The sequence below is a fragment of the Urocampus carinirostris genome, chromosome 17, assembly GCF_059441175.1.
Source record: "Urocampus carinirostris isolate Australia breed hairy pipefish chromosome 17, RoL_Ucar_1.0, whole genome shotgun sequence".
NCBI lineage: Eukaryota > Metazoa > Chordata > Actinopteri > Syngnathiformes > Syngnathidae > Urocampus > Urocampus carinirostris.
Window position 1 is genome coordinate 10,371,014 of NC_142365.1, and position 24,986 is coordinate 10,395,999.

A 24,986-nucleotide genomic window follows, 5' to 3' on the forward strand; every position below is an offset into this window, starting at 1 on the left:
TTTCGGCCAAGTGTTCATTTGTAGGCTCTTGATATTGCATAAGTTAGCCAAATATGAAGGCTTTACTGCTTCCACAGGTTTCTTTTATATGGCTATTTTGTAGCAGTTTTAGGGAGTCTGCTTCAATGCAAGTATTTACGATAATTTAACAACGGTAATTCCTTACAACTGCTCTACTTTTGTGCGTGAGTATTCTGAGGGATAACGTAATTTTCATATGGAGTAACTAACAAATTTGTTTTGGTAACTTGCCTAACACTGATTATCATTGAATACATATCTTAAGAATAACAATATTCCAAATTGAATCGTTTTAAACTTTTATTTTGGACACCAAGTTGGACAGAGCTGAATAGGACGTCACAAAAAGGCTGTAAAAGTATTTACAAGGTGAACAAAAACAACTACTTTCAATCTAAAAAGCTTTCTATTTTTTTGTTTTTTTTTCCAAATGTGCAATTTTCTCATTCCTTGGCATGCACGCACACACTCGCCAAGAAAACTCACGCTTCGGTGGAACAACTTTCAGATGAATAAATATCTCCAACACTCCCTATAGGATGCATGCACGTCACATGACTGATGAGGGGCAAGGAGTAATCGATAGTCACACACTGTCAGTGCTGAATGTCAGCAGACACACAAACACACACATATTCTCACTCATTCTTGTATACATACACTCACACATTGCTACAGTTTTAACATCTAGGCAAAACACGGGGTCAGCGTTGACTGAGTGACTGCCAGGGTGCTTTGGAGTCACAGCAGCGGCGTGGATGCTATTAGAGTTAGCGGTGGTAACGCAGAAAGATAGCTGACGAGCCTTTGACGTTTCAGTCATGTTAGGTCAAGTTAATCCAGCATTTGGCGCTCTTACAGTAAGTAACACTTGCTCCTGTAGGTCTGTTTAGTGCAACGGGGGCAATCCGAGTTGTGGGGGGGTTGGACAAAGGGTCTGCCTTCTCCACGGTTATAAGACAGTGTTTTGGTGTCCAAAATGAGGGCGATGTTCCCGACTTTGTGTGTGCCGGCAGATTATCGACAGGGCTAAACAGGTGAAACTTCTTTTCCAAAAAATGACAATGGTTATTAATGGGGAAATGATCCAAAGTGAAGTCTGTTAGCTGTGTGTCAGAAGCCGTTTTAGCATCGAGTTCCTCAAAATCCAGCTTAAGGTTCTCATTGTATTCAATTCTTTGTCCTCAGTAGTATGACAATATTAAAATCACGTTCATTCCAAGTACAAACTTGCCAAATATCACATTGGGACGTCTGTAGGTTTTGTGTTTGTTAATTTCCCACCTCTTAGGAGGGGCAGGCCTGCATCTTCCACCTTGCCCAAGTAGTGAAACAAATGCATGCTGGCGCTACCCAAAGGACAGCAACAGCCCCAGGCTGCTCTGTCCCCTGGATGTTGGGGTGAACTGGAAGGCCAGGTATGGATGGGGGAGAGGGGCTGAGGAGAGTACTGGTGATGAGTGTTTTGCTGTGACTTATTGAGGTAAGCGGGCAGATTTGATTGCGATGCAACTGTTCCGAGGGTGTCCCGTTTGCTGCAATGGGGCGGGTGTCCTCCAAAGGCATCGAAATGACAATCAGCTCCTAAAAAATCAACAAGGGGAGCAAAGTCTAAAATCGGTTGCGGCACGACGTGGGAACCAAAATTGGGAGGCAAATGGGTGGTGGTTTGGGGGGGCTCCCGGGTTGCTGCTGTCAGAGGCTTGTCCCGGAGGCGCTGGAATCGGGGAGGTAGGTGTTGACCACGCGGTAACCCTGAGCACGGCGGATCATGTCGCGGATCTCGCCGTTGAGCTCTAGCAGCTTGGAGCAGATCAGGCCCAGGTCCTGACGGGATCCCACTAGGGCGATGGTGCCTGTCTGGCCCAAAGTCTGGTGCCGGAAGTACACGTTGAGCAGAGTCTGGACTTCTTTCTCCGAGCCGCCGCCAAACACGCTGTGAGGCCACCGACGCCTGAAAGGAATTCAAATCTCGCTGTCAAGTCAAATCTGGTTTAACACGGAGTGTTCCAAAAGTTTTGGGCACATTTGAAGTACCTATAACTCCTTAACTATGAATTGTAAAGTGATCAAATTTGTTCCATTTTAGAGCAAGTTACATTGGCTAATTTCTTTTCAAACCCATTATTGGCTTTCACTCAACCAGAAAGGGCATTTTGTGTGATTACATTTGCAAAAACTGAATCATGGACTGTTGTTCAACGTGTGTTTTGCAGAAAATTCAGAAAGAAGCCACCAGAGGGGAAGTTCACAGTGTGATAGGTGCTAATGCCCAGCTAAAAGAATGATGCCCCTCAACTTCAGGATATGTGATTGAACAAGTCCGAACTGTTTTCCAGCGGAGCCCCCTGTAAATCGATCAGAAGAGGCATGTCTTAAGAGGACTGCACTGGCGCCTTACAAGCTACAGTTAGTCCAACAGTTGACGAACACTGATAAACCAGTTTCTAATGAATCTTGGCTTGCAATGCTGCAAAAAATGGAGGGTGATGGATTTGACAACCGGTTTGTTTTTAGCAATGAGGCAACTTACCACAAAATTGCAAGGAAAACAAGCATATGGGGTACTGAGAACCCACATGAACCTCTGATTCTCCAAAAGTAACTGTTTTGTGCTATATTGGGGAAAACTGTCTACGAACCACTCTTTGAAAGCACAACAGTCAATGGTGAGATGTACCTCAACATGCTGGAAAACCGGTAATGGCTAAATTGAGTGAGAAAGTCTGGTGACTGAGTGGTTTGACAGTTTCTGAACACAATGCTGCCAGACAGAGGGATTGGATGAGACACAATCAATGATGACAATCTCATATCTTGGCCACCCAGATCTCATACAATGCTATTTCGTTTTTTAGGGATTTGTGAAATGTTTCGTTTATGTTCCCCCTATTCCGAGAGGCGTGGATGAGCTAATGGCACGAATAACAAGCAAAGACAATGCAATGCTGAAAAGCGTTTGGCAAGAATGTGACTATCGGCCTGATGCGTGTTGTGTGACAAATGGTAGTCGAGTCAAGGAGTCTCAAAGGGCTGCACGGACCACAAATAATTGCAAACTGCAGACTATTATCACACCATTCTCTGATCTAAAACCTACATGACGGCAAGCAAGAACTCAAAAACCTCAACATGAGGACACACATGAGGTAATCCCCCTTCCAGGATGACCAGGCTGCAACGGATGTTGCAATAACAAACAATACACAGCTATTGTCAACATAAAATATAGGTTATTCATATGCTATAGAATAGAAGTGTGTTTTAAGCCTAGATTTAAACAGTTCCACTGAGTTTAAAGATCAAATCTCAGGGGGAAGAGAATTCCACAACATCGGGGCCCGAATGGAGAATGCTCTTGAACCTACGGTTCTGTTCTAGGCTCTTGAGATCACTAGTAGACCAGGATTTTGTGAAAGATGTGAGGGAGCAAGTACAAGCATGATTTTGTATAATACCAACAGAACCTTAAAATCACACCTTAAGCTAACAGAGAGCCAATGCAGGTTATCTAAAATGGGGGTAACGTGATCAAACTTTCTTTTCTTTTTAATTTCCTAATTACTGCACCCCACAAGATAATTGCTTGTAGTTACAGTACTGTATATGGTCTATTGTGCAGGAACTGTTTCATTGGCATTTCAGTCACATATCCCTTAACCACCCGTGTCGTCTGGGCAAATTTCACAGTGAAACAACGGATTTCAAAAAACTATTTGGCCCTTGTGTTCAAAGCAAAATAGATTCAGGGATTCATTCTCGTTGACAAAAAGTTTGTGATACATTGAGAAATGTGCACTATGCAAGTCCCACATTGGCATGAACCTGGATATATCACTGTGCAATTTAGAGTCTATTTCAGCAAGAAGTACAGCAGTTTTAATGAGACTTTAGTCAAGCCATCCACGTGTCATGAACTTTACCTCCCAATGTTGTAGTTATACCTGGCAGGCAGCACTTTCTTGAACAACTTTGTACATTTGATGTAATAATTGTGAAAACAAGCTTTCTAAATTTACCAGATGTGTCCTTATATAATTAATATTTTTTGTGAGATCTTCAATGTCAAAATGAGCCCGAGACTTTTGGAACACCCTGTTTTTTTTCTTCTTGTTTTTGCATACCTGCACTCTTGAATGTAGCGGACGGCCCGGGTGAATTCACGGTTCTTCAGACACTCCAGTATGGCTTTAACGGCCGCCTCGGAGGATGGGAAGCTTGGCACGACCATGGCAGCCAGGTGGGCGGCGTGTGCATGCACAGAGTGGGCCTGGTGTTGGTGGTCCAGGTCGCTGGCTACAGCCACCTCCGCCGCCAACAGGCTGCCACGCAGTTCATTCAGCTCCCGAGACATGTTCAACAGCTAAAACGACAATAGGGACGGAAATAGTAATTATTTCTAAGGAGTATCAGAAGCAGGTTCTTGGAAAATGCTGGGTTCTTAGACCTTTATCATGGCCTAAATCAAGCACCAATTTTCGATTTCTCCTGTACCATTAAAAGAATGAATTTATCACTGGAAAACACTACCTTAATTATTGACATGGCCCATAATAAATGTCAATAAATGACATGTAATTCTTGCACTGATACACATTGCATCATTTTATAGTGCCATGTTTAGATAGCATGTAGCAAATAGTTAGCATAAAAAAATCCTAGTTAAACTAGTAATCTCTGTGAATTTCCTTTTATATGACTGGAGAGAGCGGACTCTCCAATTGTGAAGAGTTGGCTCTCTTGTATGCATACTTTGCAGCATGCTGTGCGTGGAGTTGTTCCACGTTTTAGCCATTCTTTGTATTTTTCATTTTCTTGCCATTTTATTAAAATAGCAAACTCCTGGCATCTTGGTCTCTAAACCTGTTTTTGGGCGCAACGTGTAGGGGGTGATGACGCTTCATGATAATGCCACACAAATTAATACCAACTGCCATTCATCATGAGGGAAGAATAAATGCAATGGCAGAGGGAAGCCACCAGAGAGCAGCGTCGGCCTCATTTTTAAGCAGACCTGTTTTGTTTTTCTTTATTTAATGCATTGTCTGTCAATTTCAATTCCAAGCATTTACAGGGAATACACCCAAAATCCCAAGCACTTTTCAAACCTTGAAATGACAACGTTAAAGTTCAAGTATTTTCAAAGATTTTAAGAACCACGGATATGTGGCTTTTTTGTGTGCCTAGCTGACCGGATTCCATATTTTCTAATTTTGCTCCCCGAACTGAGAAGATCAAATAGAAAAGCTTACCTCAGGAACGGAGCTGATGGCGTGCACCTGCCCAATGAGTGAGCAGTAGGACTGGAAGAGCAGCAGGAGCTGAAAGTGAAGCTTGTAAAGTCTCTGGCAGAGCTCCAATTGCTGCAAAAGTGAACGCGAACATGAGGAGGGGACATAAAGGACACACAACTAACGGCAACGGCGACAGCATCAAGACGTGATGGCGGCGTGCATGCAGAAATTGATTTGCGTTTTTATTTTCGGCGGGAGCAAGAAGAAAGAGAACTTACGGCCAGAGACTCCATTTGCTAGAGTGTGAGCACGTTAGAGGAAGAAAATAGCATCAGTCAGACACACGCCAACTCACACAGCTAGCATCTATGTTGTCAAGCTCTTTAAAGGAGACATATTTTGCATTTTTTTTTGACCAACGAGTGGCAACCCAAAATGTTGAAGGACCCATGTTGGACAAAAAAACATGTTTTGAGTTGCAATAAATAAAAGCTTTATATTAACCCAATCATAAAAGGAACACACTGAATATATATACTGTATACATCAATATTTGTTGCAAAACTTTGAGAATGTGTCATGTTTTTCCTCGTACAGAAACCATATCCTTTTCCATTATTAAACATCGAAAAAGCGCCAGAGGGCCACTAGGAAGCGCCAAAGAGTCACATGCGGCTCCAGAGATTTTTGCTAAAACCTCATTTTAGACTGATATCACAGTGTGACATATTGACACTATGCCCAAAATACCCAAGACTGAATTTCTTAAACAGACTTGCCAGCTTGGCTGGATAAAATTACACACACTGTTTGATTATACTGAGAATGTGGCAGTTCGAGTACACATATTTGTGTTTTGCTGTGATATGCATCAAATCACTAAATGTAAGTGGTCATTAGGAGGCATGGTCATAAAACCAGCATGTGATGATTCATTTTAATCTGAAATGAAAAACTTATTTTAACTTCTAATACTTTGATAAAAAGATATTATTAAAACACGTACAATTTTTTTTATTTGTGAAAAATGCAGAACATGCCCCTTTAAATGTATTACACAAAGCCAACTGCAAACAGGAAAGAGGAATATGAGCAAAAGTGAGTGTTCCCTACTTTCTCTTCTGAATCTCCAGGCTGGCAGGTGACCACGCTGTCACCGGGGCACCTAGGAAACGTGTCCTTGCAGCTACGCAGCCACTGGACAACACCACAAACCATATGAATATTTTCAAAGAGCTCTTCTTTTGGCCCCATATCAAAATCAGTTCCTAAAGTTCTTCTGAAGTTTGTTGCAATGTTTACCGTGACAGCGGAATCCTCCCTTGTGTTGTACGTGTCCAGGTACTCTTGCAGCTCCAGTGCGCTGAACTTCATTTTCTCCAGAAGCCCGTAAGACATGATCTAAAGAGCAGGAGATATGAGACCCGACTTGATAAGCAACCCAATGAGTTGCGATAAACTCACAGTGTCTGCATCGATGTATATGGTTGGGCAGTCAGAGCAAGAGGTCAGCATTTGAGAGGACTTGAGGAACTTCGAACCGATCCCTCTCAGGCCTTCTCCCAAATAGGAGGCAACATCCGTGGTCAAGGTGCAAAATTTCCCTTGGAGGTTCTGGAAAAAAAGTGACAAGCTATTCAACGCTCTGAAAATCAAACTGAACGCCCAAATGCAAATTTGCATCAATTTGAGTCATGAAAAACCAAACTGGAGGCCTCACCCTAAAGAGCGAAGAGAAGACTTGAAAGGTGTAGACGGCGCAGGAGCCATCCGAGTCAGTCACCAACTGGTTGACGTGACAGCGCCAAGCCTCCTCTGCGTCATCGCACACGGACGGCTGGAAAGCGGCCAGGATGGCTGAAAAAAACGGGGATGGCGGAGGAGGAAAGCCCAGGTCCTCCAAGTCATCCACGTCATCACGTAATCTGGTGCAGCGGTGACGAGAAACGATAATGAGGCAAAATATTTTGCGAAAATAGCATGAAATCTAAAAATGAGCAGTTAGCCTATTATTGATAAGAGTTATAGTCAAAAATAAAAATTGGAAATCCAGGATACCACAATTAATTTAACCACAAAATATCATATCCCGTAAATTCTGGACTTGAAGCCGCTACTTTTCCCCACTACATTTTAACCACTGAGGCTCACAAAATAAGGTGGCTTATTATATTTTTTTCCTGGCGGCTGATAGTATAAAAGTTTTGGCGGCGACTTTGTACAAACACTTAGCACCTGGCTCAGAACTGGTGCAAACCAGGGAATCCGACTGTTTAATTAGAACAAGGCATCGCGGGTGGTGATGCCAAGTGATTTCTACCAAGTGCTATAAAACTCATCCATCCATCCATTTTCTGCGCCGCTTATCCTCACTCGGGTGGTGTGGGCTCTGACTGTCAAATTGGAGGAATTCAATAAAACGCAGGTAAACTAAGGGAGTAACTAGGACTCCTTTAGGTAGCCAAATGTCTCATCATCTAATTAGTGATACACATGAATGGATGAACGAGTCTGTCCCTATCGAGTAAGATCGCAATCTTGGCATAATCAACGGGGAAATGTCCAGTACAGAAAAGTAACACATTGTGCCACAATTAAAACACAGTTTGCCGTCAATCAAAATCAACTAGCGCTGCAGTCAATATTAACTAAATTGGCATTAACATATATGCAGGTGTGAGAAAAAACATTCTCAAAACAATACTCAATATACTGTACTGAGTGAAATTCAAAAACCCGTACGATCACATCGAGCAAGTAAGCTCTCTCTCACCTGACAAAGAAATAGAGAGGAGACCAAGTACTGCTACTACTACTACATAAAAATATATTATCCATGCCGGCAGTAGTTACTAACTAAGGAAGGTTACACTGCAATATCAGTCTGACAGTTATCGGACTGCTCACAACCTAATAATTTGGCCAAATAGGGAAAATATACCCAATATTTAGTCACCTGCTGCCACACTAAAATACATATCAGCCAACACTACTTGATAAAAAGATTTCAAACATTTATGTTTAAATATTTTTGTCGAACTCCAGCATATATGTAAATGCTAATTTAATATATAATGTCTACAGTGCAAGTTGATTGAAATTAACATCTGTGGTCACAGTGCAAATGAGTGTCTTAATCGTGGACAAATGTGTTACTTTCCTGTACTAGACATTTCCCTGCTTTTTATTTAAAAACTAAAAAATAGACGTGAATGAGTTCATATTCAATTATGGCTGTTTAAAACCAGGTGCGGCTTGTACAAAAGCATAGTTTAATTTCTTCCTTAAATTTTAATCAGGTACATTCTGTACTCCAGAATTCACGTTAGTCATATATTACCTCGGCAGACTGTTTGGGTCCAAAAAGTCAAGCGGTGGCTGGCAGTAATCGAGCTGGCGGGCCAGATGAGGCGTCCGTGCCTGTGCTTGGCCTGGCAGCTCCAGGGTAAAACTTTCGCCGCAATCAGAGCCAGCCGGAAGCTCATTGGTACTCAGTGACAGCTCATCATCTTGAGCATGAGTGTCCTCATCGTCACCGCACGCCCTTGCCTGTCGGAGACACGAATACGGCATCAATATGCTGCTATCATACCAAAATTAGTTCTTTTTTTTTTACAAAAGCAACGTTTTGTCAACATTTAAGTTTGAAAATGTATTGTTACGTGAAGCCCGCTAAGTTGGTCGTGCAGCAGCGATGCCTGCCCCGGCGTGGTCGCACCGAAGGATTGCGGGTCAGCAGATGTGTCATACGATGTGGAAAGAGAATCTGTGTGGTTGGTCTCGTCTGACGGGGATGGATTTGTCTTAAACGAGTAAATTTAAGTCATCAGATAAACCACATACACTATGTATACATATTATATATAATTTTGCCTTATTCCAGAAATAAGGACTTATATACAGTGAAGAAAATAAGTATTTGAACACCCTGCTATTTTGCTATTTCTCCCACTTAAAAATCATGGAGGGGTCTGAAATTTTCATCGTAGGTGCATGTCCACTGTGAGAGAGATAAACTAAAAAGAAAAATCCAGAAATCACAATGCATGAATTTTAAACAATTAATTTGTGTGATACAGCTGCAAATAAGTATTTGAACACCTGTGTATCGTCTAGAATTCTGACCCTGAAATACCTGTTAGTCCGCTCATTAGAAGTCCCCCTGCACTCCATGTATCATCTTGAATCAGAAGTACCTGTTTGAGGTCCTTAGCTACATAAAAACACCTGTCCACGCCATACAATCAGTCAGACTTGAACTTGTAACATGGGGAAGACCAAAGAACTGTCCAAAGACACCAGAGACAAAATTGTACACTTCCACAAGGAACGAAAGGGCTACAGAGCAGCTTGGTGAAAAAAGGTCCACTGTTGGAGCAATCATTCGAAAATGGAAGAAGCTAAACATGACGGCCAACCTCAATCGGAGTGGAGCCCCATGCAAGATATCACCTTGTGGGGTCTCAATGATTCTAAGAAAGGTGAGGAATCATCCCGGAACTACACGACAGGAGTTGGTCAATGACCTGAAAAGAGCTAGGACCACCGTTTTCAAGGTTATTGTAGGTGATACACTAAGACGTCATGATTTGAAATCATGCATGGCACGAAAGTTTTCCCTGCTTAAACCAGCACATGTCAAGGCCCGTCTTAAGTTTGCTTATGACCATTTGGATGATACAGGGGAGTCATGGGAGAAAGTTTTGTGGTCAGAGGAGACCAAAATAGAACTTTTTGGTCATAATTCCTCTAAGCCTATTTGGACGAGGAAGAAGAGGACAATCCGAAGAACAACATCCCTATTCTGAAGCATGGGGGTGCTTTGGGGGCGTTTTCTTGCACATGGGACAGGACGAGTGCACTGCATTAAAGAGAGGATGACTGCGGGCCGTGTATTGTGTCCATCAGTCAGAGCATTGAAGATGGGTCATGGCTGGGTCTTCCAACACGTCAACAACCCGAAAAACACAGCCAGGGAAACCCAGGAGTGGCTCCGTAAAAAGCATATCATTGTCGTAGCACGGCCCAGCTAGTCTTCAGACCTGAACACAATCGAAAATCTTTGGAGGAAGCTCAAACTCCGTGTTTCTCAGCGACAGCCCAAAAACCTGACTGCTCTAGAGAAGATACATCATTTCTAAGTGGGAGAAATAGGAAAATAGCAGGGTATTCAAATATTCTTTTTCTTCACTGTCCATATACAATAGTAAAAGGTGAATACTTGGAATTTCTGATACTAACAAGTCTCATACATCTATACATTAAATAATCTCATGCCTGTCAACTAAAGCCATTTGCTCCCATTTTTCATGATTGCATTTACCCTTATGAAGCAATAATAAACCTTACATAAAAAAATCGCGGCACCCATTCGATCGCAGCAAGAAAAATAAAAAACAATTAAAAGTATTTTTTTACTGAATCAGCTGCAGAAATAATTCTTTCAGCATCTTTCTTAGATTTTCTCCCCATTTGCTGTCAACTTAGTTTATAATACGTAGCAGTGCAGGATTTAGCAGACTTCACTGTTCTACAGATGGTTTTACTCCAAAGCTATCACGAATTAGGTTAATTTGCAAAAGGGATGTCAGGGTATCAGTTTCCATTGTCTTCCAATACTCTGTATGTGCTTTCCACGCATTGCTGAAAACTCTCTCACTGTTGGCATTAGAGTAAGTGAGATAACATTTGCTAGTCTATTAAAACAAATTCATTGTTTTGTTTTGTTTTTAAATTGTTATACCGCGTAAGCAATTAAAAAATGGAATAATAAAAAAAAAATGAAATATGGCGAAAAGATAAAAGTTGACAGTATAAAATATTTTTTATAATTTTTTTACAAGGGTGAAAGAGTTACAACTTTATTTGTTTCAGGGTTTGATCCTTTTGATGATTATGATTAATACCGTATTGCGATCTGAATGATAAAGAGTGAAGTCCCACGTACAAGTTGAGAATGCGAAAGGCTTCGGCTCGTGGAGGACTCCTCTTCTTCGGAGGACTCCTCGGAATCGTGGGGATCTTCGTGTCCCAGGCTGGGGGTACTGCCCGAGTGCTGGCTCTCCCCCAGCAGGTCGCCAAGCTCGGTGCTGTCCAGGGATCGGCGCCGCACGCCCCAGTTGAAGTTATCCACCGTTTCGCCCTTGAGGGGAGGCACACAGGAACAACAACCGGCGGGAAAGGGAAGGGAGAAGGAGGAGCGGTGATGCAGGTGCTGGATATGAAGCCACCAAGCACACATTGTCAGAGGTGGAATATGAACAAGGGCAGTTTCACTTTGGTGTGTTCTCAATTTTTTTCATGTTTGAGAAAATAAAAAGGTTATACTTATAAAGGTTGTGTGGTAATGACTTTACGAATTTTATTTACAATGTTGCCCCATCAACAGGGTTGAGGAGAAACGGAATACATGTAACGGTGTTACGTAATTAGGATACCAAAAAAATGTAATTGTATTCCGTTACAGTTAAAAAAAGACACACCGGTAATTAAAATACCGGTACATTTAGTTAAATCAAGGATTACTTTGTAGGAGTACAATTTTTGGGAAAACGATATTTACACATACATAATGCGCCGATAGACAAATTGTGTCTATCCTAATTTCTAGCACTTTTCTTTTTGCCTGTTATTTGTTTCTCCTTAAATGTAGTACTTATTTTGTTGAATTGTCTTGAGCCTGCAGTTTTGTGAAGGCAGCGCATTTACGTGCTCGAGATGCATTCAGGGAAATTTAGTGAGATTTATGTATTGTCTTCTTTTTGTATTTTGCAGTTAATTAGTGTACAAAATAACTATACGATCACTGTATTGTCTGATGACTTTTTTACATTTGAATATGATCAAGAGGTTTGGCATTACCACTTCAAACTTGGACACAAGTGTGCTCAAAACATAATGTGAACCAAAACAGCATATTTTGTCTGCCATGAGAAAGAAAAAGGTTTATTTTTGCTTAATAAACTATATTATGTGGTTAAAATGTGCGCACTTTTTTGTTGGATTCCAAGCAATTCGTTTTCTCAAAGTATTTTTCAAGGTTACATTCTTCAATTATCCTCAACAAGATTTAGTAATTTCGGTTATATTGTGTTTATTTTGTCTTATTTAGCATATTGGGCATTGGAGTAATCCAAAAGTAATCAAGTAACATTCCTGTAATATTATGGTGTTCAGATAACGTTACTGGTGATATCTTTCAACAGGTAACTAGTAACTGTATTGGATTACATTTTAAAGTAACCCTGACCATCAAGATATGGGATTGAATATTAACACATAGATTAAGTTCATTCACTTTTTAAGATCCTGTATTGTGTTCAAAATGTAGGTGTCAAATGTTTTAGTCAAGCGAGTACCAAAATGATGATTTTAATCTGACTAATGTGACACGCATATCTCCCCTCTGAACAAAGCAGCCAGACACACGAACACAGCTAAGAGAAAATAGCTCATGTAGATGCTGAATATGAGGAAAACTTACCTGGAGCTCCTAGGCAGCACGGGGGAGAAAAAGGGAGACATTCAGTTAGACAGAGAGGGTGTGGAGACACACACGCATTCACAAACAAATACAAATAGAAGTATTCGACAAAAAATATTTTTATGTTGTTAGAGGGATAAAAACCCTTTAAATGTGAAGTTCAAGAATTAAAACTTAATACAAAAAAGCACGTGACCATCAAGGCTTCCCTGTAGTAAAATTGTGAGTAGTGACTTATGATTATTTTAGTATTAATAAAATAGAATTTGTCCAAGAAAAAAATCTGAACAAATTATTGTTTTCATCGTGTATGTGCTTGATTTATCCCCCTAAAAAATAAATAATATGTCCATATAAAATAAAAAATATATTTAAAAAAAAGAGTAATGACCTCAAAAACCCCTAACGCATGTGAAAACAAAAAGTCCAGCCTTACCTCTCCGTCCTCCAGCTCCACATCCAGGAAGTCAAAGTCTCTAAAAACCCTAAACTGCTGCTCACTAGCAGTGTCATCCAGCGTGTCCTCTCTCGTTCCTCCTTCCTCCGAAGACACGCCGCTCTCGCGCACTTCCATCATCATGTCCAGATCGCCACAAGATGAGAAAATTACCTGGTGGCAATGATTAAAAAATGAGATTTTTCCTGCGTAAATACACACAAAAATTTACAACAAAGTTCCAGGCAAGATGAGGCAGTTTACCGATGGGTTCTTTGTCAGTCCAACTTCTTGTCCGCACAGAGAGAGAACATTTACTAACTTTTCTCTGGTCCGCTTCTGAAAGGGCAATGGATTACAACTTAAAAATGCAAGTACTTTAAAGTAGTAGTAAGGGACTTATAAAAACAAGGCGTTAATAACCAGTTTAAAACAACAAAGACAATCTTAAGTATGTGCCCGTTTCTAAAATAAGTTTCTTATCACTTGTGACATCACATTGAAGCTGCTGTGGAAAATTCCCTGCCCAAAAGTTTTTTCCGACATGTCTGAAAATCAGCCATGCCAGACCAAAGCTAAACAATGTACAGTAAAAATAATTTTGAACATCGTGCTACCTGAGAAGACTGTGGTTGCCTCCAGCTGACGGGAACCAGGATAGTGTTGGAATTAGAGCCTGAGGAGGTGGATGAGGTGCTTCGAGTGACGGCCATGGCCCGTGCTTTGACCTCCCTGACTCCAGAGCCCTGGAGAGCATCAAAGCGCCGGCCAATCACCGGCGTCTGTGAGGAGAAAGCAGTTTTAAAGGTCCATCATCTTTTGTGTGTTCTGTACAATTAGTCAGCGCTGAGGCATTAAAATAAAGCCTCACTCATCCGTATGTCCTCCCTCACCTCAGATATATCAAAGGTGAATTCCAGGGTTTTCCCTGGCAGCGCCTTGGCTGAGCCGTCCCACACTCGGCTCACCTCCAGGTTAGATATGTCGCCATGGGCGTGGCCGTATGCAGGGTGCACTAGGCTGGCTGAGCGTGACACCACAAGCTTCAGGATGTTGAGGGCATCTTTCCAGTGTATTGTCTGAGAAAATTATATTTTTTTGATTAACATCTCCTGCCTATGTTTTTTTAATTAATTTTTTACTATAATAAATATTGTGCAATGTAAATTCCCAAAGATTGTAAAATAAAACTACTGTTAAGTAGCAGGTAAAAACTGAACTAACGTATTTCAATCTAGAAAATGTTTTCATCTCATCTCATTAGCTGCACCGCTTATCCTGAGTAGGGTCGCGGGGGTGCTGGAGCCAATCCCAGCTATCTTTCGGGCAGTGGGCAGGGGACACCCTAAACTGGTTGCCGGCCAGTTGCAGGGCACACAGAGACAGACAACTCACTCGCTCATTAACACCTAGGGACAATTTGGACCGTTCAATTAACCTGACATACATGTCTTTGGAATGTGGGAGGAACCCACGTAAGCAAAGGGGAGAACATGAAAACTCCACACAGGAGGTTCGATCTCATGACCTCTCAGAACGGTGCATATATACTATGCAAACACATAACAACTCACTTGTACAAACTTCTCGATGGTCTTGGTGACATCAGCGTTAAACTGCTTGACATGTACAGCACTTAAATCCATGTGGCTAAGAAGGCAATAGATAATCTGTAGGAGGGACTGTTGCATGCTTGGAAGACCTTTATCCAACAGCTGAAAAACAAAACACTGTGTCATTAGCGCTCTTTCACTCGTCCCCCATGTAAAAAAAGTATTCCCACCTCTGCCATGTAGGTGACCATGTTCAGCGTGATGTCAGAAAAGGCTTCGTGGAGGTAGCGACACACCACGCTGACCCAGGAAAACGGATCCCTTGTGTACGAGCGCGTCTTATATAGTGTCATCACGTGAGCCAGGTGGGATAGCTTGGTGTTCTTTTCCACCAAACACACCTGACCAGATTACAGACAATTTAAAGAAAAGGTAAGACAAAATACTATTGTTAAAAGTCTACATTACCTGTGCAATCCTCTCTGCACTCTCCTTACAGAACTGAGTGGGGTGGCCAAAGTGTTGCACAAGGTGTGGCAAAAGACACAGCACATTAAGTGGAAAACCTGCAATGCAGGGGTAGGTTAGCATTGTGGTGCAGAAGCAATGTTAGCTTACGTGACTTAGTCATACCCAGAGACTGAGAGCTGTCAACCACAGGTACACGGGACACAGGCGTGAGCTGGCAAAAGAGTTGAAGAGTGAGGTCGGACGTGGCCTGTGACGTAAAGCCCTTCAGCAGGAGCTGCTGGATGCCCGAGAAGCCGCTCCATCTCAGCTGAGCTTGAAGCTTCTCCAGACGCTCGCGGTTCTCCGCCCGGTCCAAAGGCACCTGGCGAAGCGACGTTAAGAATGATGGGTGAAAGGAGTCGAAAGTCTGTTTTAAGCCACTTGAAAGGCGTTTCGTTTTCAAAAAACTCAATTGTCCTGTTTTATGTTGCTGTTTAATTGATTTTTATACCTTGGAAAGGAGCTTGTGGACTAGGCGTAGAGACATCTGATACTCAAATTCAAAGTCTGACTCCATGAGGGACACTGCCACCCAGAAGACAGTGGCCAGTATGGAGGACGGGTGCGAGACATGAGCAGGGTCTGAGAGAACACTGGGATCGATGCGATTGGTTGATGAGGCACAGGATCCGGGGCTTCTCCCCAGCCGCACCAGGCCGTGACTGTGACAGGCCTACCGCAGTGCACACACACAAAAATTGTTTCACCTTCATCCTTTCTTCAAATTTAGAAACAAAACGTACCTGAATACGGTCTAGAGTCGCACTGCGAGGGGGGTCGCTGGTCTGGTAGCCGCACTCGCCAAACTTCTTGGGTACCGAATATGAACGTTGGTGGCGCTGAGACGACAGGCCTGCTAACCCTGGGCTGGGAAAGTTCAGCATACCAGTGCTCTTGCGATTCATCAGCTTATCGCTTAAAATAAAATCAGGAGACGATGTCCTAGAAGGAATACAAACACCGATTCAGCTTGCTATTTGGAATCAGTCAGGTTTATTGATCACAAAATTAATTGGCAATTACATGGTAATGAAAAAATTACACTCATTAATTTAGCAATAGACTAGACTAGAGAAAAACTTGGTAACCTGGTTAGTGCTGCCATGAGGTCACTGTTCTTTAAACACTCTGCCAGGTTAACCACCACTGATTCCAGTGTAAGCAGCACCTCCATTACATAACCCTGAAATCAAAATGTCTTGTAAAAAATGGAAAGCAGAATTTGGTCTTTTTTTAATGTCCTCACCTGCACTTCATCTCCATGCTCCCCCACTACCTCGACGAGACGAGACACCAGATCTGACACAGCGTGGTTGTTTATCGGCTGCTTAAGTGCTCGGAATATTTGAAAAGAGCGGCCGGCGTAGTGACGGGAAGAGCTGCATAGTGCCGTCTGCAACGCCACATCACTCAGCTGCTGTTCCAGGTGGAAATCTGAACGATATTAGAAATTTTGAAAATTTGTTTTTTCTTTTTGCCCCGTTAGGCCCATGGGGAAAATACATGGATGTAGACTTAAATGTGTTTGTCTTAACTACTTTCTGTATCTTTCTTCATTTTATTTTAAGAAAAACGTGTTGGCATACAAAAAACATTATCCTGAATTGAATCTGCCTTGCAGATGTTAAGAGACATCCATTTTCACCTGATTTGGATTCTTTGAAGACTGATACAACGTGGCGCAAGAAGTTGGAGAGTTGTTCGGTACTCTTGGAGTTTGGATTCTTGGGAGTGATGTCCTCGTGTACCCACAGCGGCCCCAAAGCTCTGAGCAACAACAACACAGTACTCCAGGCACTGTACACCCACCACCGGTAGCACCACACATCACATTATGTCGGGCACATCTCAAGCACTTTTTAAACCCTCATTATATTACATGAATGGTCAGACTGACCTTGCAAAAAATGTTGACATTCCAACAATTAATTACAGTAACCTTGACTCAATGCTAATGGATAGGTAACAACCTAACAAGATGGTTAAGATGTTGTTTAAAGGTACTACTTACATACAGAAAAATAAACTCGAGTGATTTGTGCATGTACCTTGTGGAGAGGAACTCAATAAGTTTGTTGGTTTTCTCGTCTGTCTCATGTGCCGTGTCTTCCAGATCTTCCAGGTCGTCTGGCGTGACAAGGGGCAGGTTACCTACACTGCCAGCAGTGCTACCGCCGCCCAGACTGGTTGAGGACGAGTTTGAAGTGGAGCCCAGGCCTGAGTCGGCCATGGGTGAGGCCTGACACTCCCGCAGGAAGTCTGGCACGTCTGTTCAAGTAAAGCGGGACTGGATCGTTAGTAGTTAGGGTTTAGTGGTTAAGGATCAACATTGAGTGGCTTACTTGAATGTTGATGGTCACTGTGGTAGCTGGATTTAATGGTCAAGGTCTTGTTGTCACTGGTCTCTCTGGTCAACATCAACACGGAGGCTATTACCTGACATAAAATATCACATTTAGGGATGAGGAATGTAGAAGAGCAATAAAAATAAAAACACAAGTGGATTCTTAGAGAGGATAATGTGTCTTTCCTTTACCTGAAAGTTGTTGTTACACGATAGAGCTATCAGAAGGTGAAGTAGGAGGCGCTTGCTGTGCTCGTAAACCTCTGGCCTGTAGTGGTCCAAGCCTGATGACGATACACACACGCAAGCAAAAAATAATTCGACAATCTGCATCAAACCATCGCATCGGTGTGCTTTAACAAAAAACAAAATTTGTACCTAAGAAAAGTGCATGTAGCAGCAGGGGAAGGTGCAAAGCCCAATCTTCTCTTACGCTGTGATCCACTACCATTTCTGTCATGAATATTACGGCAACGTTACACCTGAAAGACAAAACAATAACACAGATGCATGTATCATTATATTTAGTTAGTTAAATTTTGTCTTTCTCAGACAAACCTGTGCAGGGGTCCCCTGGGTGTGATGGTCTCAGGCAGGTAGTCCACCAGCGGTGCCCAGCAGCCACCACTGACTGGCATGGGTAGTGGCTGAGGCCGGTTTATCTCCAGGACGCTCACCAGCCAGGCAGCGTATGGCGGAAGTGGATCGGCTGGGGAAAAGGTTTTTTAAAATCAATTGAAATAATGTCAAAAATAAAGTCCATTTTAATTTAGATTTAGTCTTGCTCTTATATTGGGTGCCTGGATATGACATAAGTGGCATTCATACATTTCTCATCCTCATAGGAACCACCAGAACTGTTGCTGTATCGGGATTCCAACCTGTTGTGTGCCCGGGCCCTCCTGTAGTACAACCACAAACACATACGTTATTAACATACGGGCGTGTCCTTGTACATTTATTTTAAATATATCAATACTTACCGGTCTTCACTCTCCCTGACCATTTTGCTTTCATCTGTGTCTGCTAGATTATCCTGTCCCACCACCACCGTATTGCTGCTGGATGTGGTTCCTGGATACACAAACACATTTATTATACATCCAAGCATTATGCAGGAAGTAAGAAGGCTGACAGACTCACCTGTCTGGGACGTTGGTGCCTTGTTGCTGGCTGCAAATCTGTAAAAAGGAGGGTTATCACAGTGCAGAACTACTGGATTGACAGGGTCCGTCTGTTGAAGTTCAAACAGGAGCTCCTCCATGGTCTGGATAGTGTTATTACGACACAAGTAGATCACCACCTTCTTGATCTGGAAAAACAAACGCTAAGCTTCAGTAGGTGGTCATCGAGCTGAAGCTACATCTACAATCAAGAAGGGAGTTAACTGACATAAGGCAACAGTGTGGTGTCGCTGCTGACTCCACACAAACTGATGAGGAATTGCAGAGTGATCCTAAGGTTGTTGCTCCAACGTTCGTTAGACACTAAAGCATTCCAAGCACTTTCCATCTCAGGACCAGGCACCTCATCTCCGTACTGCGTTTAAAAAAAAAAAAGAAGGACAGAAATACTTTTAAAAAGCTAAACAGTACAAACAAGAACCTCCTTCTCTTGAAAAACAAGTGACTGTTGAATAATTCCAGACATAAACTCCAGTTCAACACTCTGAGCGGAACATGTTGGTAACACGTAAACAACAGTGCCAGTATACGCCCTGTCACACCTTGGCAGTCATGAACATGAGGTTGTTGAGCACCAGCGAGGTGGCCTGCAGGGAGCCCCAGCCGTTGCCCCTGAGGAAGAGCGACACGCCTGCCAGAGTCGTGGGCGGACCGCGGGAAACCTCTTCGTCCGGAGTGCAGGGACTGGAGGGGGGTGGCAGGAGGCCCGTGTCCACTAACTCCATGTTGCCCAACCAGGGCAGCAAGTAGGACAGCATAATCTGACGGCCGTTGGAGTGGGTGCTTGGAAAGCGCTGGCTCACCTCTGTGCCCAGAAATAAACAAAAACAAACAGATTAAAACCTAGAAAGATAATGCTGACAGCACAATACACACTGCTTACTCCTTTTACTTTGAGTGCATCGGCATTAGTACTGTGTCATCTGGGGGTGTGTATTACTGACCAGAGAACAGAGGTAGTGTAAGTTCTGGATACATGCTGGCCAGCTGGTTTGAGAGTTGGGAGAGGTTGACACTGTAGAGAGGCGGCAGAGGCCCATGTGTCCCATACAAAATGTTACCAGGCTTTTGCTCCATCATGCGCTTTGAGTATGCACAAAGCTTGGATTCCAGCACCTGTGTATGCATGAGAGATATTACAAATACTCTATCATAACATATTGTAGGGTAAAAAAATGTCATGTTGCTGTCATCTCAAGCTGTTCATATAGAATAAAGCCAATGTACCTGCATCAGCTGCATGGAGATCTCGTAAATTTCCCTGCTAGTGTCTGACGCCTTGAACAACACCAAGTTGAGAAGAGTCACCAAGTCACATGGGTAGTTCCTATCAATTAAACAGGATTTTTTTGAATAAATTGTGTATTAACAAACAATAAAAAAACATAACTTGACAGATGTACCTGTTCCCACACACAGTGGCAATGGCCTTAAAGCATCCAGATGCCAGCTGGTAGGATCCAGTGAAGCAACGGTCCACGGCCCAGTTAAATAGGTTGCTCTGATCAGGGTTCAGTTCTAACAGCAAAATAACCACCTCGCAACCCAGGCGGTGAACCTGTGGCGGAAGCTTATAAGTTCAGGAAAGGAAAGTGTGTGACAGAAGTACCACTATTGGTGCAATGCCCCCGACGTACCCGCTTGTCATGGCAGGCCAATATGTTGTCCAGCCATTTGTAGAGGTAACCATCAGTGGAGAGACCAACGTTATCAAAGACCGGACCACAACACAGGACGGCGGACATGGCCTGTGAAAAGCAGAGCACACCAAAAGTGGGTGGGAAAGAGTCATCTTTTTTTCTGGGCACTGGTCTGTTGATCATTTTCCATACAAGCTGACCTTTAAAGCGCAGTACTGGTAGCGAGTGATCTGATGGTTGCGGTCACTGTAGCGGTCCAGGGGTGTGAACATGACACTGAAGGGTCCAGCCCATTGGCTGAAGAGGATGAAGAGGTGATGGCGAAGGGACTGCTGAGGAAAGAGGAGGCGCCGATGCTGGACTATAAACACCCAAACACACACCAACACATTTACATGTAAGGTGAGATAATGCTCTAGAAACTTACAATTACTGATACCTCAACAACTTGTAGTAATTTCCCGGGTTTTATTGTACGAAAACTGGTGCAATACTTTTCTGTTCCTTCTCTTGCACTATTACTATTATTTTTACCACTACTATTTGCCTAAAACAAGCCTTTCTTTGTGATCTTGAATACTTCTTCTATCCTTTTTTTTATTAGTCAGTGATTTTCACACTTCTGGTAGTAACATGTGGCTTACCTGGTACACACTGGATAAGGTTTGCCACCATGCCGCTAAAGTGAGCTCGGATGTCTTTGAGCACATCCATCTCTTTCTCGTTCTCCGCTTCCAGGAGCATCCGTGTGAGGTCCACATACTCTAGGAACAAGGCCCCAAGCGCCATCGAGTCCCGCTCCAGAGCTCCGTTGGTGCTACAGATCAGTAGAAGGATAAATGCAATGAGTGGATTTAAATGTTAAGCAGTTAAAGTGTGTAAATGAACGACTTTGATACCACGACTGTTAGCAAGAGAAGTGTGTTCAAAGATTTTAAAGCAGATATTTTAGTTGCATTTAAATTTAACTTATACAGACATAGTAAATGTTATTTTCTCAATGCACCTGTCACTGATAACGCCTGCATTGGCCAACAGTTCAAAGATTCTCAGGAGCTGCAACCTGAGAAGATCCCTCCTCTCTCTTCGCTTCTTGTTCTGAAAGGTGAACACACATGTTAAATATAAATATCAAGTTACTCCGGCATGAGAATGGTTTAGCTCTGTCATCTTTGCATACTTCAGGTCGACGTTCCAGTGCCTCTTTCATGAGCGGATGGAGTTCTTCCATTAGCTCCCTATAAAAAACATCCCAAATGAGATTTTATTTACCTTCATTTCTTAGTAAAGATAAGTGTAGATGGGTGTCTATGTACGAAAAATGCATGTAAACCATTAAAAATTATTAGTGTTCTAATCAAAAGTTTAACTTTAGGTCATACCTGAAGACAAGCGCGTTTGTACAACCAAAGCCCAAGACCAGAGACTCTGTGATTTCAAGACTCTCAGCTCTCATCAGTGGAACCAGTTGTTTGAGAAGCCAGGCAACTGATGGTGTGCCTATTACCTGTGTCCACACCAAAATAAGAAATATGACAATAAAACCATAGGAAAAAACAGAAAGCAAGAACGACATGATGGTGAAGCATGCACCTTGTTGTCATAGGTAACGCTGCCATCAGGGGTGGTTGCCATAATTTCGGGAGTGGATGCTCGGAGGTGTCCCGGCGACATGATGCTGGGCTTGGCCACTCCAAGACACAGTATGAGGTAGTTGCGCCACAGAGACATGGAATTATCACTAGAGCTGGCTGTGCTGGTCTTTTTTGCATTCACTGGGCTGCTATGTGAACAAAAGAAGAACAACAACTGCACATTATTATGACTGTGGTTGTTGAGTTCATGTTTGAAATAAAGATGGTTAAATTTCAGCCACATGTCAATAAGCAACATCAGAGTTAGTGTGTGGATGTACTTGGGGTCTATGAGAGGCAGCAGCAGCTGCACCCGCGTGAAGGCGTAAGGCCAGGCATATCCTAGGGCCACAGGGCAGTGCTTTGGCAGGTGCTCCTGGCGCAGGAAGATGTGCAGACACAGCACCCAGGGGTCCTTCAGGCACTGGGCAAAAATCCACACATGGCTTGGGCTTTTCACGTCATAGGAGCTGCTCACTAGCCGTGCCGTCCATTCCACCAGCCACTGCAGGTCCACGTGGTGGCTCATTGGTAAAGTTGACTACAGGAAGAAAATTGATCAATGTAAGAAGCTGAAGGGGTACGGAAAGGACGATAGTGGTTCGAATAAAATGTACCGAATCAGAGATGGCTACATGGACGATGCTGTCCATCACTGCTGGACTCAGCTGGTCCATGACTTCTATCATGGGTTTGTCGTCATCCTGCAGAACAGAAAAGACAGCAAACATCTTGAAAGATCAAGGACACAACATATGTGTCTTCAACTAAAAACGACAAGGAGTTATGAAATAAAACTTAGATAAGTATTATGAAATTAGTTAAGTTGTGTATGTGATGTACCTCTGCGTGTCCGAGCGCGGTGAACAGGCATCGAATCTCTCTAAGCACGCCCACTGCCAGCTTCCTGGTGGTTATCTGACAGGAACAGAGCAGCAGCAAAGCCAGACCTTCCACGGCATGGAGAACAGAGCAGTGCGGGCTTCGCTCAGACATTCTTGGACTTGCCTGAGTGAGAGAAAATAAACGATTTGATTGTGCTATTTAATTCGAAAGACATTTAGTTATTCGACACATTCTGTGACTGTGTATGGTTTAATATTCATTGTATAGTGGTCGTAGAGGGGGAATGATTGAATACTTTCAAATAGTCTGGACAGCCCAAACGTAGAATATCAAAAAATACAGGGAAGCTTCTGTGACATACCTCCACACCGCCACGCATTTTCCCCTGCAGCTGCAGCGCCAGCCTCCATTGAGTGAGCAGCTGCAGCAGGAGCTTTACCGACGCATCCTGAAGACCCTGCTGGGTATCTTGGACCTCACGTAACAGAAAGTGTGTGTATCCGAAGAGTACGTCTTCCCTCCAGTCGGAAAAATCCAACAAGAGGCTCTGCAGGGAGTTCTGGGAAATAAGACGCAGTTCGTCGTCCATGTGCACCGTGAGTCTGCAGAAAGACGCAGAAAGGAAGAAAAATAAGAATGAGCAGGACTTTCTGTAGTCAAGGCTATGGATGATTCATCTGTTTCATTTCCTAAAACGAATATGCACTGTGCACCTTGTTTTTTGAGTTTCATGAATGTAAAAAGCATCATCAGATGTATCATTCAATTTTTAATGGAACTAAAAAAAATGAGTCAGCAGTACAAAACAATTGTGCATCATCACACATCCGCCTACCGTGAAAGAAGGTCAATGAGTTCGGGTTTGGACATTCCATCAGGCAGAATTCGAGGGATAGCGGCAACGCATGTACGGAACAAGTCAATTTTAGGTTTCCGTTCACCCCTGTTCAAAAAGAAAAGCAGTGAAACACACATGGAAAAAAAACATACACAAGCCATTATATTTTATTTTGCATAAAAATTTTGAACGCAAATAACAAAAATGTCAATTGCTTTCAACTATTTAAACAACAACTGCTAACTTAATTTTCATTTCATCACCACAAACTGATTAAAACCAATTTAACAGTAAAAAAGTCAGTCGAAACATCCAACGTTCTGACTGTCTTTTGCGCCTTGCACTTTCTAGCTCTAAATAAAAAAGAATTAAAACAAAAACAGACGATAAACAAAAACGAAAGCATTGATGCTGCATTTTATTGAGAGTTACCCCCTTTATAGTACAAAAATAGACGAAAATAAGAATTGAATATGATGAACTAAACGAGTAATTGTGTCACTCACGTGATCATATCCTCTGGTTCTTTGTTGAGCATCTGCGCGCTAGTGAGCATCATGCAGCGGCCCACCTCTTTGTCCAGGTGCCTGAGAATATTATCCAGTGCTTTGCGCACCTGGGAGTAGTACAAGGACATGCCTATGAGCTTCGCTTCTTCCTCAGTGAGAGTTTTGCTGAGGTAGGTCTTCTTCTTCTTAAGCGAGTTGCCTGAGGGCAGCGTGGCGCCTGTATTGGGCATGGGTGGTTCGCCGTCTTTCTGCTGCAGGGCGTCGGCAATGACAAGGAAGGCTCGTAGGCCAATGTTCATACGCTGAGACAAAAAGGAGGTAAAAAGTTTGTAATATATCTAAGTGGACACTACAAAATGCACAGTATTTTCACTATGTATTAAACAACAGTCTTTATATATTTCCAGTATAATTTACCAAAAAAGCAATCTTTGACTTCAATTGAGAGGGTCTTTAAAATGACACAAACTGGTATCCTACAAACTCTTTACCCCTATCACTGTTTATCACATACAAATCCGTCATGATACCACATTCCGTATTAGTGAAAACACAAGAACGCTTCTTCAATAAAGAAAAGAATACCTCTGGATTGAGGCTGAAGGCTTTAGCAGGCTTCCCCACGCTCAGAAGATCAAATATAATTTCCTTCATAGCAAAGTCCAGCCTCTCCTGAGCACAAACAGATGGCACAGGTGTTAAAACACACATGGTAGTGCTGTAGTAGCAATAATTGAATTGTCAGTATGGATTA

The 24,986-nt window shown here is 42.7% G+C and overlaps 1 protein-coding gene across 3 annotated transcripts in view; it reads right to left on the minus strand.

Annotated features, from left to right (window-relative positions):
- Positions 1-308: 308 nt before the first annotated feature.
- Positions 309-24,986, minus strand: part of fryb (furry homolog b (Drosophila)) — a 38,737-nt gene continuing 14,059 nt past the window's right edge. The window contains exons 14-65 of one of the 3 annotated variants that reach the window (XM_088321729.1): positions 24,818-24,904; positions 24,230-24,534; positions 23,721-23,828; positions 23,247-23,487; positions 22,883-23,047; positions 22,657-22,743; positions 22,321-22,580; positions 21,999-22,188; positions 21,788-21,912; positions 21,586-21,643; positions 21,412-21,503; positions 21,050-21,222; positions 20,606-20,766; positions 20,403-20,513; positions 20,169-20,323; positions 19,993-20,092; positions 19,710-19,881; positions 19,308-19,570; positions 18,974-19,120; positions 18,725-18,893; positions 18,565-18,655; positions 18,410-18,483; positions 18,140-18,290; positions 17,960-18,063; positions 17,774-17,865; positions 17,580-17,673; positions 17,286-17,505; positions 16,883-17,034; positions 16,484-16,671; positions 16,326-16,420; positions 15,981-16,179; positions 15,689-15,910; positions 15,361-15,559; positions 15,196-15,293; positions 14,958-15,128; positions 14,749-14,889; positions 14,068-14,253; positions 13,792-13,956; positions 13,439-13,513; positions 13,175-13,348; positions 12,739-12,747; positions 11,203-11,397; positions 8,918-9,058; positions 8,596-8,804; positions 6,976-7,180; positions 6,720-6,869; positions 6,558-6,656; positions 6,369-6,452; positions 5,534-5,551; positions 5,274-5,384; positions 4,146-4,384; positions 309-1,975 (exon numbers count right to left, since the gene is read on the minus strand). In XM_088321729.1, the coding sequence (XP_088177855.1) occupies positions 1,717-1,975; positions 4,146-4,384; positions 5,274-5,384; positions 5,534-5,551; positions 6,369-6,452; positions 6,558-6,656; positions 6,720-6,869; positions 6,976-7,180; positions 8,596-8,804; positions 8,918-9,058; positions 11,203-11,397; positions 12,739-12,747; positions 13,175-13,348; positions 13,439-13,513; positions 13,792-13,956; positions 14,068-14,253; positions 14,749-14,889; positions 14,958-15,128; positions 15,196-15,293; positions 15,361-15,559; positions 15,689-15,910; positions 15,981-16,179; positions 16,326-16,420; positions 16,484-16,671; positions 16,883-17,034; positions 17,286-17,505; positions 17,580-17,673; positions 17,774-17,865; positions 17,960-18,063; positions 18,140-18,290; positions 18,410-18,483; positions 18,565-18,655; positions 18,725-18,893; positions 18,974-19,120; positions 19,308-19,570; positions 19,710-19,881; positions 19,993-20,092; positions 20,169-20,323; positions 20,403-20,513; positions 20,606-20,766; positions 21,050-21,222; positions 21,412-21,503; positions 21,586-21,643; positions 21,788-21,912; positions 21,999-22,188; positions 22,321-22,580; positions 22,657-22,743; positions 22,883-23,047; positions 23,247-23,487; positions 23,721-23,828; positions 24,230-24,534; positions 24,818-24,904 (7,779 nt within the window). In that variant the 3' untranslated portion in view covers positions 309-1,716. Of the gene's footprint in view, positions 1,976-4,145; positions 4,385-5,273; positions 5,385-5,533; positions 5,552-6,368; positions 6,453-6,557; positions 6,657-6,719; positions 6,870-6,975; positions 7,181-8,595; positions 8,805-8,917; positions 9,059-11,202; positions 11,470-12,687; positions 12,748-13,174; positions 13,349-13,438; positions 13,514-13,791; positions 13,957-14,067; positions 14,254-14,748; positions 14,890-14,957; positions 15,129-15,195; positions 15,294-15,360; positions 15,560-15,688; positions 15,911-15,980; positions 16,180-16,325; positions 16,421-16,483; positions 16,672-16,882; positions 17,035-17,285; positions 17,506-17,579; positions 17,674-17,773; positions 17,866-17,959; positions 18,064-18,139; positions 18,291-18,409; positions 18,484-18,564; positions 18,656-18,724; positions 18,894-18,973; positions 19,121-19,307; positions 19,571-19,709; positions 19,882-19,992; positions 20,093-20,168; positions 20,324-20,402; positions 20,514-20,605; positions 20,767-21,049; positions 21,223-21,411; positions 21,504-21,585; positions 21,644-21,787; positions 21,913-21,998; positions 22,189-22,320; positions 22,581-22,656; positions 22,744-22,882; positions 23,048-23,246; positions 23,488-23,720; positions 23,829-24,229; positions 24,535-24,817; positions 24,905-24,986 lie in introns of all 3 variants that reach the window. The other 2 variants (XM_088321731.1, XM_088321730.1) reach the window with 2 other exon arrangements.